The sequence below is a fragment of the Anolis carolinensis genome, chromosome 1 (genome assembly GCF_035594765.1).
Source record: "Anolis carolinensis isolate JA03-04 chromosome 1, rAnoCar3.1.pri, whole genome shotgun sequence".
Taxonomy (NCBI): Eukaryota; Metazoa; Chordata; class Lepidosauria; order Squamata; family Dactyloidae; genus Anolis; species Anolis carolinensis.
In genome coordinates, this window is record NC_085841.1 from 45,298,128 (window position 1) to 45,316,419 (window position 18,292).

Here is an 18,292-nt window from a genome sequence, read left to right on the forward strand (position 1 = left end):
AGGAAGTTCTTCCTAATGTTCAAGTGGAATCTCCTTTTCTGTAGTTTGAAGCCACTGTTCTGCATCCTAGTCTCCAGGGCAGCAGAAAACAAGCTCCCTCCCTCCTCCCTATTATTGCTCCTCAAAAGGAAAAATGGCATGCTGATTACATTAATTTTCCAATGCAAAACATGAATATATGCCTGTTCAAAAAAAAAAAAAAAAAGAAGAATGCTACTATTGTGTTTAGTTCATTTATACCCTGCCATCCTCTGAATACGTGACCCACTGCCCTGTGTACTTATGCATTACTTCGTGTAATGAATTACAGGATTATGAGATAGCAACACTGCAAAATGTCTATTAAAATATTTCTGCTTACCTTATCCCTTGCATCATTCAGAAGGTCCTCCAGCTCTGAAAAGCTGAAACTGGCTACAGTAATGAAGTCGCTCATAACAGGGACAAACCTATCACCTGCTTCCCGCACACGTCTCTTCTGGTACTCTAGCTCCTAAAAAGGGGGAGAAATAAGAACAGAGTACTTGCAGCAGATGTTCTGGTGGGATTATTACAGTTGGTATAGCTATGCTAAGTTTAATTAATTCTTTGCAAGATGAGATGTTTCAAACCAAGGAGAGCGAAAAGGAGGAGGAAGCAGAAGTGGTGGTGCTTCTTATACCATTATAAAACTCTGGAGAAGAAACTCAAAGTTATACATGATGGTGAAACTGATATTTTATGTTAATTTCAAAATTCCTGGGATAATAGACAAGGGTAAGCTATTATGGGTGGAGGCCAATTGGAGCAGCCAAAACACTTCTATAAAGCAGATCGACATGTTCAGGCTCATGCCTCTGCATTTAAAGTCCACTTTCACTGCATCCCCAAGATCAGGTTTCTAATTCTTCAGTCCGGTCATGGAGGAGATTGATGCCTGTTTCTACATGGTTATATATTATATGCATAAATATTGTTGAACTCCATTTTTACATCTTTCCTATTTACATACCATTCTTTTTATGGCTGATGGGAGTTAAGAGTCACTCATTATCTGGATGGCTGCTGTTCTCTATGTGAAAAGCAAAGTGCTGGTGAAGGAGGGAGTTAAGGGAGGCCTGGGACAGAGAAGGAAGCAAAGGGGCATATGAAAAATAATGGGGATGCTTACAATGCCAGCTCCTAATAAATGACAGATGGAAAAATGACTTAGTCATTATTAAAGAATAAAAGATCCACCTCCTTCCATTCTGTTACACTATATGTGTTCCTCACAAAATTAGAGATTCCTGTTTCTTTTGGCAGGGGCTAATAATGCCACATAAGAGGGTCATTCCCAGCATATCAAAACGATAAATACAGTAGTGTTCAGTCTCAAGTCTCTTTCACTTTTCTTAGTGAGTTCAGTGAAAGTGAAAGCTCCTATGCTTATGTGATGGGAAGGGGCATTAAATTCCTTTCCTAAGAAACTTGTCAGTGCTTTGACTGACCTCAGGAGGTCAGTCAAGGACAACCTCAAGAGCTCTTACAGCCAACCACCTCACTTTGAAACGCTTGCTATCCCAACCTGAAAACTATGTATGCTTGACATTTGCTCTCACCTCCAGATGTTTTGCTCTCTTCATGCAGAGTTCAGTACAGTACCCCAATTTTGCAGTCTCCAGACCAAGTAAAGACTAAACAAAAACCCATTTGTAGGATTTTTGTTAATCTTCATTTGATATGGGGATTGCAATTACTAGTCTTGTTATCTGATTTCTGAGTTAAAAACTAATAAAAATGGACTACATTTGGCTAGGAGCCCCGGTGGTGCAGGGGATTAAACCACTGAGCTGCTGAACTTACTGACCGAAGGGTCAGCAATTCAAATCCGGAGAGTGGGATGAGCTCCCACTGTTAGCCCCAGCTTCTGCCACTGTAGCAGTTCGAAAAAATGTGAATGTGACTCAATCAATAGGTAATGGCACTCCATGCAGCCATGACAGCCACATGATTTTGGAGGTGTCTAAGGACAACGACAGCTCTTTGGCAAAGAAATGGAGATGAGCATCAACTCCCAGAGTCGGACACAACTAGACTTAATGTCAGGGGAACACACTTTTACCATTTACATTTGCCTAAAATGACTTATTTGATGAAAACAATATTTTAAGCCTGAGTAATTATGTTCCCAACTCAGAGAGTGTGGACTGAATTTTGAATCCATAGTAACTTAATGTTGTAGACAAGGGAGCCCTACATTAAAGTTCATTCTTTCTAGTTGGTCTTAGACCCATCAAAATCTCTCAAATCTAATCTACCTCAAAAGACTGTTGACAGTATAAGGAGGCACAAACACTAGGTATGCCACCATGGGTTCCTTCAAATAAAAATAGGATATCCAAGAAATAACAAGGAGCCCAATACAGGAGGGGATTACTGGGGTTTCTTTTTTTTGGGGGGGGATTGTGTGACATACCAAGTGAGGCCAAAGCCTTGAAAAGGTTACTTTGGGGGGGAGGGGACTACAACTACCCTGAAGAGCCATTACTAGTCTACCATTTTTTATTACAGCTTCCAAATCTGGAGCCCCACAGCATAAACCTTTCCAAGATTCAGTTCAAATATTAGTCACTCTATTTCAGCACTGCTTATGGGTAGGCAGCAGCTTTCTGAGGTTTCAGATGAAATTCTTTTCTGAGTCATATCTGGCAATCCCACAAATTGAACCTGAGCATCTTTAGTTAATAAACTATGTTCCTTTCCTTCAGTTACATAACTGTGTTTCTCAGTGTGCAGTCATCATCCCTGTATCTCCCTCCTCTCTTCCAGTCTCTTCTCCATTCTATATATAACCTGCAAACTCTTCAAAGTAGAAATTCATCTTTCTTTTCAACTGTGACAATTCAGGCATGTTGATAAATTATTTACAATACTGGCTTACTGATTCATCCTTCCTTCAAACAAAACAACATCTTACACTGGGATCTTCTGGGACACTGCCTATTCACTCTTTAACAGAGGAAAATATCAGACATCCACTTTTTATAGCAATGGTCTGAGCCAAATAGAGATCATTCAAAAGTTTTCTACTCCAGAGTTGAAGTGAAAGGTCTTTAAAATCCTGCTAACAAGGTTCTTGGCAGCAAGGAAAGCACTCTGCCACTGAGTTTGCAAAAGTTACTTTTTCAGAAAACAGTGCTCAAAATCCCCACCGAAAATGGGGAATTCTTGGAGTTGTCCTCCCCAAACAGAAAAGTTTCCAAACTGTGCCTGGCAGTAGGGCTCATAAAGAAGCACAAATGTTTATAGTGTTGCCATTTTTAATATATTTTGCACTGACAGCTTTGCTCTGTGAAGTTTCTCAAAACTTGGCCTCACGTCTCCTTTCTAAACGGTGCTGCCAGCCCTGGGAAGTGAAGGATTACAAAGTGCCTGTGTGAGCAGCTGAATGTGAACCTATTTTTAGTCTTGTGTTTGTAATAAGGGGCCTTGACAAACCCTCTCAACTGTCAGACCAGAGCTGTGGCGAGAACAGGCTGGCACAGAGTCAAGGGTTGCACCTTCTTTTTTCTTTCCCTCTCCCTTTAGTCCCCTCCTTAAAATGGTCTTCCAGTGTAGCTACAGAGTTGCACTTTTACATGCCAAAAAAAGGTGAAATGAATGAGCCAAACCAGGAAGGGTTGCCAAGGCTGGGAAAAAAAATAATACTCATAATCATAATAAAGTGAGGAGGGAGAACTGCTGTATGAATGAGAAAGTCATCATGCCCAAGAGGAGGAAAGCGGAGGTACTACAAGGACACTGGGCAAACAACATGAAAGCTGAAAGCAAAGCAAATCCATGGTTTATCATCTGACAGCTGCAAGCATTGGGATAATTTCTTGGTTGGGTGAAACAGCCAACACGGACAGGCTGGGGCACAGAAAGCCTTTCTAATCATGTGAAAAACTGTGTTTGCCACTGAAGGCGGGGTGAACTTGTCAAGGACTAAAGCCAGATCTTGAGAAGTTCTCAACATTATCATGTAAAACTGGCCCTGCATCAGCCAGTGCTCAACTCCGCATGGAATTCAGATTTCTAAATGCACAGGGAACAGCATTTAGCACAAAAGAAGTACCATTTTAAACCTTTTAAACATCTTGACATATTATCTATGTCTTCCCTATTGCCTAGTCATTTATCTTTATTTATTTTTATTAAACTATTTTTACTCTGCTCCCAGGGCACCAAAAAATGAAAACAACATAAACATTTTGAAAGAGTTCCAAATTAAAACCAGCCAAGTAATTTAAACAGAATAATATCATCTTAAATAATTCATCCTACTAAAAGAGCAGAAGAGGCAAAAACAGTTACAACAATGTGCAAGTCCACTAAGAATGAATAAGCCTTTAATAAAAAGCCATGCTTTAACTTAATCCTTGAAAGAGACCATTTCGACTAAGCATGGGCAAACTAAGGCCCGGGGGCCAGATGCGGCTCCCTGAGTGCTTACCTCAGGCCCTCCTCATTTTCCTTGTCCTCTTAGCAGAATGACACAATGGCCTATCATGTCCTTATGTCAAAAGGATAGGGGAGGAAGACACCTAGCAGCCACCGTGTGTTTTTTTGTTGTCGTCCTCCACGCCCCCCCCCCCCCCCCCGGCATAAGGATGGTGTGAGCAGCCCCATCGTTATGCTAGAAGGATGGCACTCTCAGCCGCCACCTGTCTTGCCTTCCTCCCAGCATAATGCTAAGAGGACAACCCAAGGATTAGGGAGGAGGGACGGGGAAGTCTGCATAAAGATGAGGCGAGCAGTTGGGAGGACAACCTGAGGATGACCCAGGCCCTGCCCTGCCCCCTCCTGGCCCAGCCCACCCCACCCGGCTGAGCCCTGAATGTGGCCCCAAGGCAAAAGTTTGCCTATGCCTGATTTAGGCTCTAGTTTTTCAAATACAGAACACATGCGATATAGCAGTCACTCGCCCAGAGAAAATCATGATAACCATCTCTATGAAACTAGAGCTCATGTGGTCTATCTAATGTAATTTTCTGGATCAGTGCCCCAAATAATCATAGAAATAGGCCTAAAAGCCAAAACATCAAGATTTTTTTTGTTAGGTTATGTTCAGATGCCACAAGTGAGAAGTCTCTCTCCCACGTTTGCTGCATGATTTGTTGTTCCCAGCAGCAGATCCCAGTTCTTGGGCAGAGACATTCCTTTAAGGGCCGAAGTTTTTTAGAGTAAAATAGTCTCAGCAAAGACTTAAGAGTGGACTGCTCATCATTTTTTTTTAAATGGAAATAAATCAAATTTTCTTTCCCCTCCACCTCAAAGCTAATAAAGGATTCCTTTACTTTGTTTTTAATGCTGAAACAGACTATTACTGTTATGTGTCTCAAGATCACTTTATTCAGAAGAGTTAATTTATTTTAGTCTTGGAAATGGCGCCTTTGTCACACTTAACATAACATAAGAAGAATCTCTTTCTAGAAGCAATTAAACAAAGGTCAGTGATGTGATTGCCTGGTGTAACACAGCCTGTTTTGCTTGTTTTAGCATTGTACCATCTCTTTCTCTGCCTTGCCTGCTCTCCTTGACAGTTGTTCTTGGTGGTAATAAATGCCTTAATGTAGAAGCCAAACCCCACCTGTATCAACCTGTCCATAGGGTCACATCAAACACCTGCTTGGAGACCAATTTTTTTTGTAAAAAGAGGAATAAAATCGTTCAGTGTTTTATAAATGTCATTTGTCAAAGTCCGATTCTCCTCCACAGTGGCTGATCAAACAAGGTTGTTTTTAAGGGGTACATCTGTTAATATCGTCAAGTTCAGCCTTCACAGGAAACATTTAAAAAGAAAAACTAGCCTTAAGGAAACAGAGTCTGCCTGACAAAAGGAAGAAAAGCCCACTCTTCTCTGCTCAAAAACACAGGGCCCCAGATCCCAAGTGGGACATTTTAAAGTGGAAATTTGGAGACTGTGACATACTTACGGCTTCAACAGCTTTCAATCCAGCCTTTATGTTGTTAACTTCCTTCTCTAGCTCCACCAGGCTGCAAGGAGACACAGGGAAGTTTAAAGACAAAAAGGGCAGTGTTGCATAGGAATACAAGAATTGCTGAAGCAGAAAAGATTGTTGGTCCATCAAATCGAGCATCCTGCCTCCGGCAATGGGCCCACACCAGATGCTCTGAAGGGAGGGAAGAAGGTCCATTCTGATTTTGATTGACTTCTAATGGGGAGTTTCAGACCCTAGACAGCTTGTAGTTCCATAAAGGATTCCATGCTATTCAGCACAAAGCCAGCCTTTTAGTCTGGGCATGAGAGAGACAAAATGGAAGCAGGCTAGCAGACCTGTGAACACCATCCAGATTTTTAGCATGACGTGCTTGCCACATGATCAAGTTCAGACAAAGCATCTAAGTGCCGTTTTCCTACTATCTGCTGCTTTTAAAAATGTATACAACTGGTGTTTTGTGTGTTCTCATGTGTTTGTGTTTACATATTGAGAAAATGCTAGTATTATTAAGTTATCATTAGCTTCCTTGGGCACATAGAATTTATTTATTTATTTATTTATTTCATCACTTCTACCCCGCCCTTCTCACCCATCAGGGGACTCAAGGCGGCTTACAATATAAACGTACACATCAAAAAACAGCTTTCATCAAATTTAAAAATCACCGAGATTAAAAATTACAATAAAATTAAGAAAATAGATTAAAAATATACATAATTATACATTTAAATATACATTTAAGGCACTTTCCATGTCCAGGTGGGGTCTGTCAGAATGGAAAGGTAAGATAGAAATTTAATTAATTGATAAATGAATAACTGCTTAGCTCACAGGTAAGGACTTAACACCAGAGTAGCAATTGTTTTATAGCATTATAGCTAACAGTTACATTATAGGTACTTCATATATGGTAACTAAAGTGTCTCCATCCATCCATCCATCCATCCATCTAACTCGGTACATATAGCCTTTTCTGATCTCCAGTATGACTACCCTTCTATCTGCTTTGAGATGGATTCTGTGAGTCTACACTGCCATATAACCCAGTTCAAAGCAGATAATCTGGATTTTATATGGCAGTGCAGAAGGGACCTGGGTCTACATGTCATAAACCTGTTGTGAGTTATATAATACTCATTTAAAATGTATTAGTTCTCTAACTCAAAGGACGGTAACATCACAGGTCTCTGTAACATGTAGCAGATTTAATAACAAAGTATATTTCATCACATATAGCATAGTAACTTATATGCATAGCCTGTTCAATACAACTTTGTTGAAGACTACAATTGAGACAGTATAAAGGAACATCAACACAGTTATGGGGCACCATACTAATATTAAGTTCCATTTGCTCCTTTTCCACTTACTTGACTTTTGCTGCTTCTGGAAGATACTGTAATTCAGACTGTATGTCTAGGATATCTAGGTAGTTCTTTTCAAAGATCATAATTAAGTAGTGTAATAATGTAATGTTCCTAAAAGAAAGAGATATGAAGTGGAGAGAGGGACACAACAGTCAGTAGAGGTGCCATATCATAGAATTATAGAGTTGGATGAGACCACAAGGGCCATCTAGTCCAACCCTTGCTATGCATGTCATAACATAACCAACCAGGTAAGATTCAGAAAAATATCAGGAATTATATTTCCAAACTAAAAGTACCAAAGGAAAAAAAATGAACCATAATACAGGGTGTTTGAAAAAGAACTCCCTAGTTTTCATAGAATCATAGAATCATAGAATAATAAAGTTGGAAAAGACCTCATGGGCCATCCAGTCCAACCCCCTGCTAAGAAGCAGGAAATCGCATTCAAAGCACCCCCGACAGATGGCCATCCAGCCTCTGCTTAAAAGCCTCCAAGGAAGGAGCCTCCACCACAGCCCGGGGGAGAGAGTTCCACTGTCGAACAGCTCTCACAGTGAGGAAGTTCTTCCTGATGTTCAGGTGGAATCTCCTTTCCTGTAGTTTGAAGCCATTGTTCCGTGTCCTAGTCTGCAGGGCAGCGGAAAACAAGCTTGCTCCCTCCTCCCTATGACTTCCCCTCACGTATTTGTACATTTTAATGTAACTATACTTAAAACTAGGGAGTTCTTTTTCAAACACCCTGTATTTCAAACAGCCCAACTTTCCTCTAAATCTCAAAAACCTATTAATGTTCTCTGACTGACACGACAGTCAACCCAATATTGTAATGAATACAAGAATCCCTCCCTTGTTAAAAGTTATATATTTCAAATACTTTCTCCTTAGCATGATCTACTTGCTACCTGATTTGCTATCTTTTATCACATGACAAAGACCTTTCTATTTTTCCAAGTCATTAACATGTTTCGCACTGGATGACAATAGAAAGTAATGACCTTTTAGCCTCAGAGCAAGGCAAGGGCCAATTCAGCTGAACAAATCTTGCCAATAAAACTCTGTTACAGATTTGCCTTAAGGTCGCTATTAGTTGAAGGTAGATGAAAACAAAGGGATTCTGGAGATTTCATGAAGTTGAGAAACATCCGGGGGGGGGGGGGTAAATGTACCCCTAGGGTGCATGTTGCTCTATAAGAAGTTGCCTAATTGTGCTTATAGATAAAAATATTCATATGACACAAAATGGAATTCAATTGCATTTTTATTTTCTTTTATGTAAATTGCTGTGCAGGTTTTTTTAATACCCAATAAAGAATGGTATAACAATTGATACAAATAAATAAACCTACTTGTCTATGCTGGATTTGGTGTCTGCTATTTTGTTCAGGCTTGACACTTTAAAGCCATATGCATTTCCTCTTTGGCCTTTGTTCATGTAGTTGCCGAAGGCTAGGACAACCTCCAGGAGCTGTTTGAGGTGCTTGCTACGGACAAGCTCTTTGGATGCAAGAAGAATGGCTGAAAGAAAAAAAGAAGATTCTTAAAGTAGCATAGCTGTGATATCTGAACATCAAACAATAGTGTGGACAGGTGGACAACTTATCCAAGTTCTAGCTCTCACAGAAAAATTTTCTCTTTTCTGGAGGAAATCATGCAAGAAACACGATGATGATTTGTTCATTTTCAGTTTAGTGCATATATTCTTCCAAGATTCAGAAGTATTACTAAAGAAGTTTTGGTGAAAAATGCAAAAGTTTAGAGTGATGTATGTAGGACATTTGTGATTATTATTCTCAACACTGGTCTTAGATTTAAGAAAAACAGCATGTGGTTGATCTTGACCTGTGGGGTGTAGAAGGACTTTGGTACTTACTTTCCAGAAGGATGCAACAGGGCATAAGATGTTTGTGTGGGTAATGGAAGAGAAAAGATTTAGACTGAATGATGAGGAATACATAGCTACATTGCTGCGTAACAACTGATGGTTGACTTCAAATGAACACCTCACTGCACACTGTCTTTCTTAAAGTCCTACACTTGTGCTATGATCTTTTTTGTGGAGGCTTTAGCTTACCTTCCACTTTTGGCTTGGCTTCTGCAAGCCTCTCTGGAAACTTCTTCTTAAAGAATAATGCTTGAAGTCGCTGTTGGTAGTGATCAATCCTGAAGGAAAGTGAACTTGGATTACATTTCATTGAGAATCTCATGAAAAAAGAGAGCATCCAGAACTCACTTTTATGTAAAGCCTAATCCCAGAGCATTAACTAATACTGCTCAGTTTTGGATAGTCTCAGCATATAATTATTAAAACTTTCTAGGATTTGGCAGAGCGTGATATAACTAGAGGATGTTTTAAAATCACTATGAATGGACTCTATAAAGATCCTTACCAGATTATTATAATGGTGCTTGTGCACAAAGTAAAATGCCAAGGAATCACTGTCCGCAATTACCGTTTTATTCAAGGAACCAGTGAGACTCCAGATTAAACAAAAAAAGCAAGAGGAGTCAAACTATATAGACAAAAGTAGGCGAAGATGCCGTTAGATGGCTAGAAATACAATTTCCCCCAAAATAAGACCTACCCCGAAAATAAGACCTATCATGATTTTTCAGCTGAGGATGCTCGAAATATAAGACCTATTTCAAAAAATAAGCCCTAAATATAGTGAATTTAAAAATTAAATTTGGAAAAATAAGACTTCCCCTGAAAACAAGCCCTAGTAATTTTGGCACAAAAATTAATATAAGACCCTGTCTTATTTTGGGGAAAACAGGGTAGTTGGAAGCTATCCAACTTTGTTGCAAAACAGAAGTCCTTGCAGAAATGGACCATCAGTAATTGTCCTTACCCTGAAAAGTACTACAATTTCCATTAAATAAAATATCAGTCCAACCTGCAACAACTTAAAAATGAGACATTGAAGGTTCTCCCTTCCTCTTTTTCTCATGCATACAAAGTCATAGATACACATGTATACCTGCTCATTTCATATAGAAAACGGTCTGCCCGAGCCATTCGGTCAATTTCATGTTTATGTTCCTCTAGCAGGTCAATATCACTTTTCTCTGGAACAAACTTCAGTAGCTACAAGCAAACAGGTGCAAAAAGCAAATTAGCACACACAGCATGATGAAGCCAAAAAGGGCAAGGAAGCAGATGGCCTAATAGAGTTGCTACTGTTTAAAAGTGCTACCCTGAATTCCCTCTGTGAACATCCATTCAAAGAACCACAGCTGCAGTGACCTCTTTGAAACATCTGGTTGCTTCTCTGGTTTTATCCTCCCCTCCATGACCCCAGTACAAACTTTTAACAGTCCATATAGGATTTCCCATTTCTAACAGCTATTGGCAAGGTACATTGTTGACATTCAATAAAGAACTTCCTTAATAGCCAGAAGTATTACAGAGGGTATTCTGATGCAAATGAAATACTAGATGTGTTGGTCCTCCTCACCCTCTAACACACAAAAACTGTGCCTAGCTCATCCCCCTCTTATAAAATGGTCTTGCTTCAGAGAGACAATGAATAACTGAAAAGATTGCTCAGTAAAGGCTTCTATTCATGTGATGAACTTAAAACACAAATTGCTTTTTCATATCTAGTGGGAAGAATGCTTTCCCATGGCCAAGTGAGTATACAAATGCCCATGTTCCATCATCATAGCAAAAAGCTCCTACAGAAATATCAGACAATGTGTCTGCTTTTTATGGACACCTTATCTTCCCCTAAGGAGCATTTCCAATGCTAATATCCCACAGACAAGATAATAGTAGCAAAGGGAGTCGTCACTGTTAATAAAAACAGAAAAACAACGCATAGAAAAATGTTCCTCAGCCAACATACATAATAGGCAAACTAAATCATCTCCCTTTGGAAGTTCTGGAATACTTATTTATTGAAGCAGTTTTATATCCTGCTTTTCAATTTACTTGCAACATTCAGAGTGACCCTACAGTGCCTAGTGGTAGATACAAATCCTATTTTATTATTTAAGACAATACAATGTTTAACTATTCAAATGTTTAATAGCAAAATTATGAGACAAGTGAGAGCCATATCAATTTACTTCCCTCACATATATCAACTGACAAAGATTTTCTCTCCTATTCTGCTGTAATGCTCTGATTTCTCTAATGATCATGCTCTGATTTTTATTATTTTTATTCAACACAATTTAGCTAACTTTTGAAACTGCAATCTTCCTAATGCAAGTGTACCTGACATCCATTATTGGGATGTGAACAATAATGAAGATTGCATTTACTCAGGGAAAAATAGTAGAATTTACATTGTGGATAGTCAGGTCAAGAAATTATGTACCCAAAACAAAACATAGCTGTGAGCTAATGTCTGATGGCTTTGAGTGATTGAAAAGTATGATGTCTCTTCTTTTTACCATCTTGATCAGCATGTCTAGTAGATATCACAGAGCTGCTCACCTGTTCCAACATATCTTTAGCCAAATCTTCTTCTTCGTCCATTTTCAAGATCGCTTGTCTGATTTCTTCATTGGATAGTTTCAACCTTTAAAAATAAAGAAAATGCTCCATTGCTATATTTGTCCATCAATTTGAAATGTTTGAAATTTCAGACAGTATGGTGTTGCAAAAAAAATTCCTTTAGGTCATAGAAATTAAGACATGGGGCAGCTTGCATCAATATTTCTCCACTGTAAAGAGTGAATACTTATAATGAAGACATACACTATTTCACAGATTCATAGTGCCTGAAGAATCAACCACAGGATCTGGAGATCCAGAAAACAATCCTGGTCAGCTTGATCAGCTTGAGGGCTGATTGACTGAACTTGGGCCTGAACCTTGGTTCAGAAAGATTAAGCTTCATGCCTCCTCATACATTATTTCTGGATATATGTGCTGTATCTATTGTGCATTCAGAGACCACCAAAACATGAACATCCATCAAAGAAAACTCATATCGTATCACTGGCCAATACACATTTTGGTGTCTCAAATGTTAGCCCTATTTCTGTGTATATTTGACCCTCTGATTCCAAATATGGCACCAGTTTCCCCCTTTTAGCTCTAGTTTTTGAGAAACAGGCAGTCCCCAAGTTATAAACATCTGACTTACAAACAACTCATAGTTAAGAATGGGGGTGATACAACAGAAAGTGAGAGAAATCTGCCCTTAGGAAATTTACACTTGAAAGAGTTATCATGGAGAAAAGGTATCTCTACTGAAGCTTTATCATTAAGTTTTGTTTCCATAACAAGCCATTTTTTTCAAAATCCAATTATTACAGGGACAGAAAATGAGGTGAAATATTCTGAACTGGGGCACAGACAGCAAAACAAACACCACAGGGGTGTTACACCTTCCCTATGCTATCCAAAGCTAAGAATATTTGGCTGGAGTTACACTTTAAAATGTACTTGTTCCAACTTACACACAAATTCAACTTAAGAACAAGTCTACAGAATTATCTTGTTTATAACTTGGCGACTGCCTGTACAGGACAAATGTAATTATGAGTCGCCATCTGTTCACTCATAGAATATCATAATAACCATATCTAAGAAACTAGAGCTGATGCTGTCTATCCAATGTAATTTTCTAAATTGGTGCCACAAATAACCCCAGGAACAGGCCTAAACACCAAGACATCATATTTGATCGAATTTGCAGCGATAGTAGCTCTTTTTGAAATCACATTTGACAAATTCCTAAGAAAAATAGTGGGATGGGAGAGAAAACCGGTTGTGTAACTTTTCTATTTCTTGGTAGAATGCTATTTACATAGATAGTAGTCCCTTCTGAGAAGCGTAATCTTGGGGAGATAAAGTTTCAGAAGAATAGAAAAGCAGAGAGTTTGTGCAAGAACAGCCTTTATTATCTAGTGCTTTTCACACAGAAAACCCCACCACCACCTAGTTTTCCCCTGTGGACAATTATGAAAGTCGAGATTAATAATCAGATAGAGAATGAGACAGGAGAGAAGTATTCCGATTTGAGAGTCTGTACCACTAGCAAGATTTTTTTCAAAGCAGTTTGAATGAAAATGACCTGTATCATAGATGTTTCTCTAGACAGGAAATCTGCAGTATTTCAGAAGGACAGCTCCAGAGGTTAGGGAGTTATGATGAATGAAAAACAGTTTAAAACTCTTTTTAAAAAAAAATTCTGCTGTTCTGGCACCCAAGTCACACGAAGTGCAAAAGGTAAACGTTTTTTGTTTTGTTTTCAGGTTCATTGGCAGCGAAACACACATCATCCCCCGGGTAGATGATAGATGTGGAACATACAGTAGCAAAGCCAGACAGTCTTGGACATCCTGGATTTTCCATGCATATAGTCAATGTTATCTTCTCCAAGGTAACAGAGAATCTGCACCAGAAGTTTTTGAACAATTCTACTCTTGTGAGAGAAAACAATCAAAAAGCATTCAGTTACTCTATTTTATAGCTGTATTCTTCTCTCAGACTCCTACAAAACTGTACTTTAAACCTGTCCAGAGGTGGAAGAATGCAGTCTTCCATGGATCACCTGCAATTTCAGGGTCCCAGGGTCTGGCCTAGTACCACTGTGCATCAAAAATACAATTAAAAGGATCCCAAACCCTCTAGTTTAAGCCACAAGGGAAATTCTACAACAGTTTCATCCTCTGGTTTGGACTGAGGGGTGGAGGTCATTTTTCAAAACTGAAAGTTCTGAAAATGTTTTGGAGAAAGGGTTTTGGGAAAAAAGCTGAGTGGACCTAAACATGTTGAAATGGTCCCATATCTTCTACAGGACATTAGTCAAACATTCAGAGGTCCATCATAGAGCCACCTCAATTCAGCATGTAAATACGTAATATCTCTGGAAGTGACCTGTCTGTTCTTAAAATGAGGAGCATGAGATAAAATGAATATACTTTTTAGAGATGCATTATCTGGTCACTCCAAATCACTAACAAGTTTTGTTTTGATTCTAGCTTAGCCCATTTTACAGGAATCCCATTTTGCATCAGAAATCTCCTGAATCTGTCCAAGTGCCCAATCCAGTTCTAGATTTAAGATCCATCAAAATGCACAAAAAGCCTCTAGAGGACATGCATTACAGATAAAGTTCTAATGAATGCTTTGCCATAGGAAACAACATTTGCACATCTATGTTTTTGTTTTAGTTTTGGAATGGTGAACAAACACATGTTAATCATTTCCAGACCTGAAACGGTACTAAATCTGAGACATTTATCACAGTCAAATGTAATCAAGAATTGGCGATTTTTAAAAAAATGAAAAGTTGACATTAGAAGTACCCTACTTAACTTTTGTCTGATTCTTCTAGCATTCAAAAATATATGAATACATATGTGAAATCCCCTAAATACATCAAAAACTGCCTGAATGCAAAAGATGAAATCAGAAGACAAGTCATATCTGAGTCTCAAACGTTGTTGCAACCAAACAATGAAGCATAGGATTAACCTTGCAGAGAGATTCCACTATTCCTTGTATGTTGCCATTTCTCATCTAAATATAAATGCACACAATTCATACTGACTGGATTAATGCCTCGTCTTTGTGCATGGAAAAATATAATCCTCATTCTTCCAGCTGGCACAAGTTTTACTGGAAAAGCCAAAAGCTAAATAGGCTATAGAGAATGAATTACTCTCTTACACCCCAAGAGAAGTTGCCTTGGACACACATTTTAGGAGAATTAAACAAGACACCCAAGAGAAAAGTGTACTGCCTCTAGCTATAGTAATACATTTTTGGCCTCATCAAGTTCGGCATCTTGTCCAGTTGCCCTGATACAAAATGCCCAAAGGTGTAGTGTAGAAACTCAAATATTTATTTATATTTGTCAAGCAACAAGTGAGGAAACATGTATCTCAAGTGACATGTACTCCTTTCACACAGAATTTGGGGACCCAAATCAACGTGTCTATTTTGAAGTTTATAGGTGTTAGACATGAATGATACCTGAGGTGGCCCCTCAAAGATCACTGCAGATCCATTCAATCTCATTTTGCTATCCTAACACACTAGAGGGAACAGTTCAATAACAACCTGCAGCACACACTCCTACAAATGTGTTATTAACACCGAGCTAGGAGCTGGATGAGCAACTGTGCCAAAGAGCTGTTCATCAAGTATTCTCATTCTGGGTGTTTTTTTCAAAGCTTCTGATTAACCAGGCAGTGGATCTTAAAATAGCCTACCATAACATAAAGCAGATGTGATGCTTTTTAAGTAAAAACAGGTGTACTGGTTGAACTGCAAGCTAAAACAGATCCCTAAAATCTTTCCACTCTGGGCTGAAGGAGGATGACTACTTGGAAAGGGGGACAGTCTTGGCTGCAATGCGGAATCACATTAAAATGTGATTGTGGTCAGAGGACATACACTAAATGATATCATATTGGTGGAAAGGTGTCATCATTGATCTTCCTAGTGGTTCAGCAAGGGCCCAAAATAGATTTTTCCTCCTGGCTGAAATACTGACAAACCTGATATGGCATACATTATTCAAATACCATCATTTCTGCTTCATATTTGTTTACAAAGACTATGGAAGCATGACCAAACTAAGTATTTCTGCTGATGACATATAAAATAGGATGCAATTAATGGATACTTCTGAACACTTCTTGTCCAAAAATAGCATTCAGCAAGGCACATAATGCTTCCTAACCTCAATGTTAACATTAAACATACTTAAAAGTTAGATTCCATTCCTGGAAGTATCAATGTGAAAGTCCAAAAGGGAATATTAAGCATGTTAAAGCAGAAAAGGAATACCTTTCCTACTCTGGCAGCCAATCCACAGTCAAATTCCAAATCATGCAAAAAAAAATCAAAAAAAAATCCAGACTCAGTCCTCTCACCTTTAAAGGCATTTCTGGTGGGAATACAACAGCAACGACAACAACAACAACAAATGCTGTTCCTGGGTTCTGGAATTCCCTTGCTTTCAGTTGCCTCCTGGCTGTCTTTCTGACAGTAGACTTTTCTGGCCAGCTTACATTTGGGTCGGCTTATACTCGAGTGAGGGTCCTGGCCGGCTTATATTGGGTTGGCTTATACTCGAGTGAGGGTCCTGGCTGCCTTATATTTGTGTCGGCTTATACTCAACTGAGGGTCCTGACCAGCTAATACTTGAATATATACAGAAATCAGAGTTGGACAGTCTTATCTTAAATTACAGTTTATGTAAATATTCAAAAACATTTAACCTATTGATGCCTCAATCAATGTAATTTTATTGATATCTATTTCTATTTTTGAAATTTACCAGTAGCTGCCGCATTTCCCACCCTTGTCTTATATGCGAGTCAATAGGTTTTCCCAGTTTTCTAGTGGTAAAATTAGGTGCCTTGGCTTATACTCGAGTCAGCTTATACTTATTGGGGGCACCAGGGCAGGGTGAATGGCAGGATTCGTACATGAATGGCAGGATTCGTACACCATTGAATGACACTATGAGAACAAACTGTAACAGGAGTCCTACTTTGCTAGCAAGAAAGTACTGTAAGCATCAGGCTGCTGTGTCCTAATTGGAAGCAGAAGAAATTTCTATCACTCAGTTTAGCTGCTGACTGCAATGAAAGGGGGTTTTTGTGAGGAAGAGACATTACTGATTTATAATATATTTAGCTAAGTAGAGGATGTAAGATCTTGATCATCATTACTATTCATTTAATAACATTACTATTAATTTAATAATAATTCATGTTTAGAATAATCAAGGCATAAACACCTAATAGAACCAAATAACATCTTTTGTCATATCATTTACCTACTAACACTTTTAGCTACTTAGTTGTAAAGGTATATGCTTGCATTCCACATTTCCACAAGTGAAACCTTGCTTATAGAATTTTTTCAATCTAGCTAATATATCATCAACAATAGTAACAAAATCCTACAGAACATTACTCCAAGGAAGGAAATCTGAAAACAGAGAGGGAAAGGCCAAACAACCAAAAGCAACAACCTCCACAAATCTATTGCTTTTTTTGTCATTGGGGAACTTTTCCTGCTTACCATAGTTAAATTACTAGTATAATAAATGTCTCGAATGTCATAAAGAATGCCCCATGACACAAGTAAGCATAACGAAGTGTACTTTTACAAAAACAATGTCTATGGCTGTGCTTGGTGGATGTTTTACTACCTCAAGATGTATTGAAATACATATGGGAGCAAAGTTCTCATTTCAGTGAATCATGTAAGTGAGGGCAAGTCCCAGTATAGCACTAATTCAAAACCAGTTTGGCTTCTAAGAAAAGAAAGATTGTCACCAGCAGCCTACAGAAGAAGCTAGCAGCTGCTGAAGATAGATAGTCTGAGAAAGGGGAGAACTCTCTCTCCTCTCTCTCTCTGTAGTTTGCACAGCTGTTCTCCAAGATCTGCAAAAGCACTTTTCTCTGAGGTCTAGTTTTATACAGCTGGGATCTGTTCTTCTAGACCTCTTGCTCTCCAGTCTCCCCACATTCCAATACTAATGATTTTGTTTTCATCTGCTTACTGAGACCCCATAGAGAGCTTTTATAGATAAAGCACGGAATATATTCACTACTTCTCTGATTTCTAGATCGAGTCTGGGCATCCAGTACATCAAGTAGAAAACTTCTCTTATCCCCCCCCCCCCCACACACACACACACCAGTTGTGGTTGGCAGCTTCCATGTCGGGTTTTCTCTGAACTTCAAAGGAACTCTCCAAGATGCAGAATGTATTGGGGAAAATAGGATTCAGCACCCTAGATAGCTCCTTTCAAGTAAAACCTATAGTAGATATTTCCCTGGGCTTGAAAACCAAGAGCTACCATGGCATTTCACCACCACAATCAGTCATAAAGGAGTGAAGGCATCAAAATGCCCAACTCAGATTGATTACCAGCCATCAAATCAATTCTAATATGACATTTAACCTCCCTCCCCTCTCACCCCCTTAGGACATATAAATGTTCCCTATTGATTCATCCCCAGCCTTTCCAG

General features: G+C 38.9%; 1 protein-coding gene across 4 annotated transcripts in view; it reads right to left on the reverse strand.

Annotated features, from left to right (window-relative positions):
- daam2 (dishevelled associated activator of morphogenesis 2) overlaps positions 1-18,292 on the reverse strand; it is a 328,775-nt gene that overhangs the window by 101,697 nt on the left and 208,786 nt on the right. For all 4 annotated transcript variants that reach the window (XM_062973532.1, XM_062973528.1, XM_062973529.1 and 1 more), the window contains 7 exons: positions 11,778-11,862; positions 10,315-10,421; positions 9,408-9,496; positions 8,683-8,851; positions 7,337-7,444; positions 5,940-6,000; positions 362-493 (listed from right to left, as the gene is read on the reverse strand). In XM_062973532.1, the coding sequence (XP_062829602.1) occupies positions 362-493; positions 5,940-6,000; positions 7,337-7,444; positions 8,683-8,851; positions 9,408-9,496; positions 10,315-10,421; positions 11,778-11,862 (751 nt within the window). The remainder of the gene's footprint in view (positions 1-361; positions 494-5,939; positions 6,001-7,336; positions 7,445-8,682; positions 8,852-9,407; positions 9,497-10,314; positions 10,422-11,777; positions 11,863-18,292) is intronic.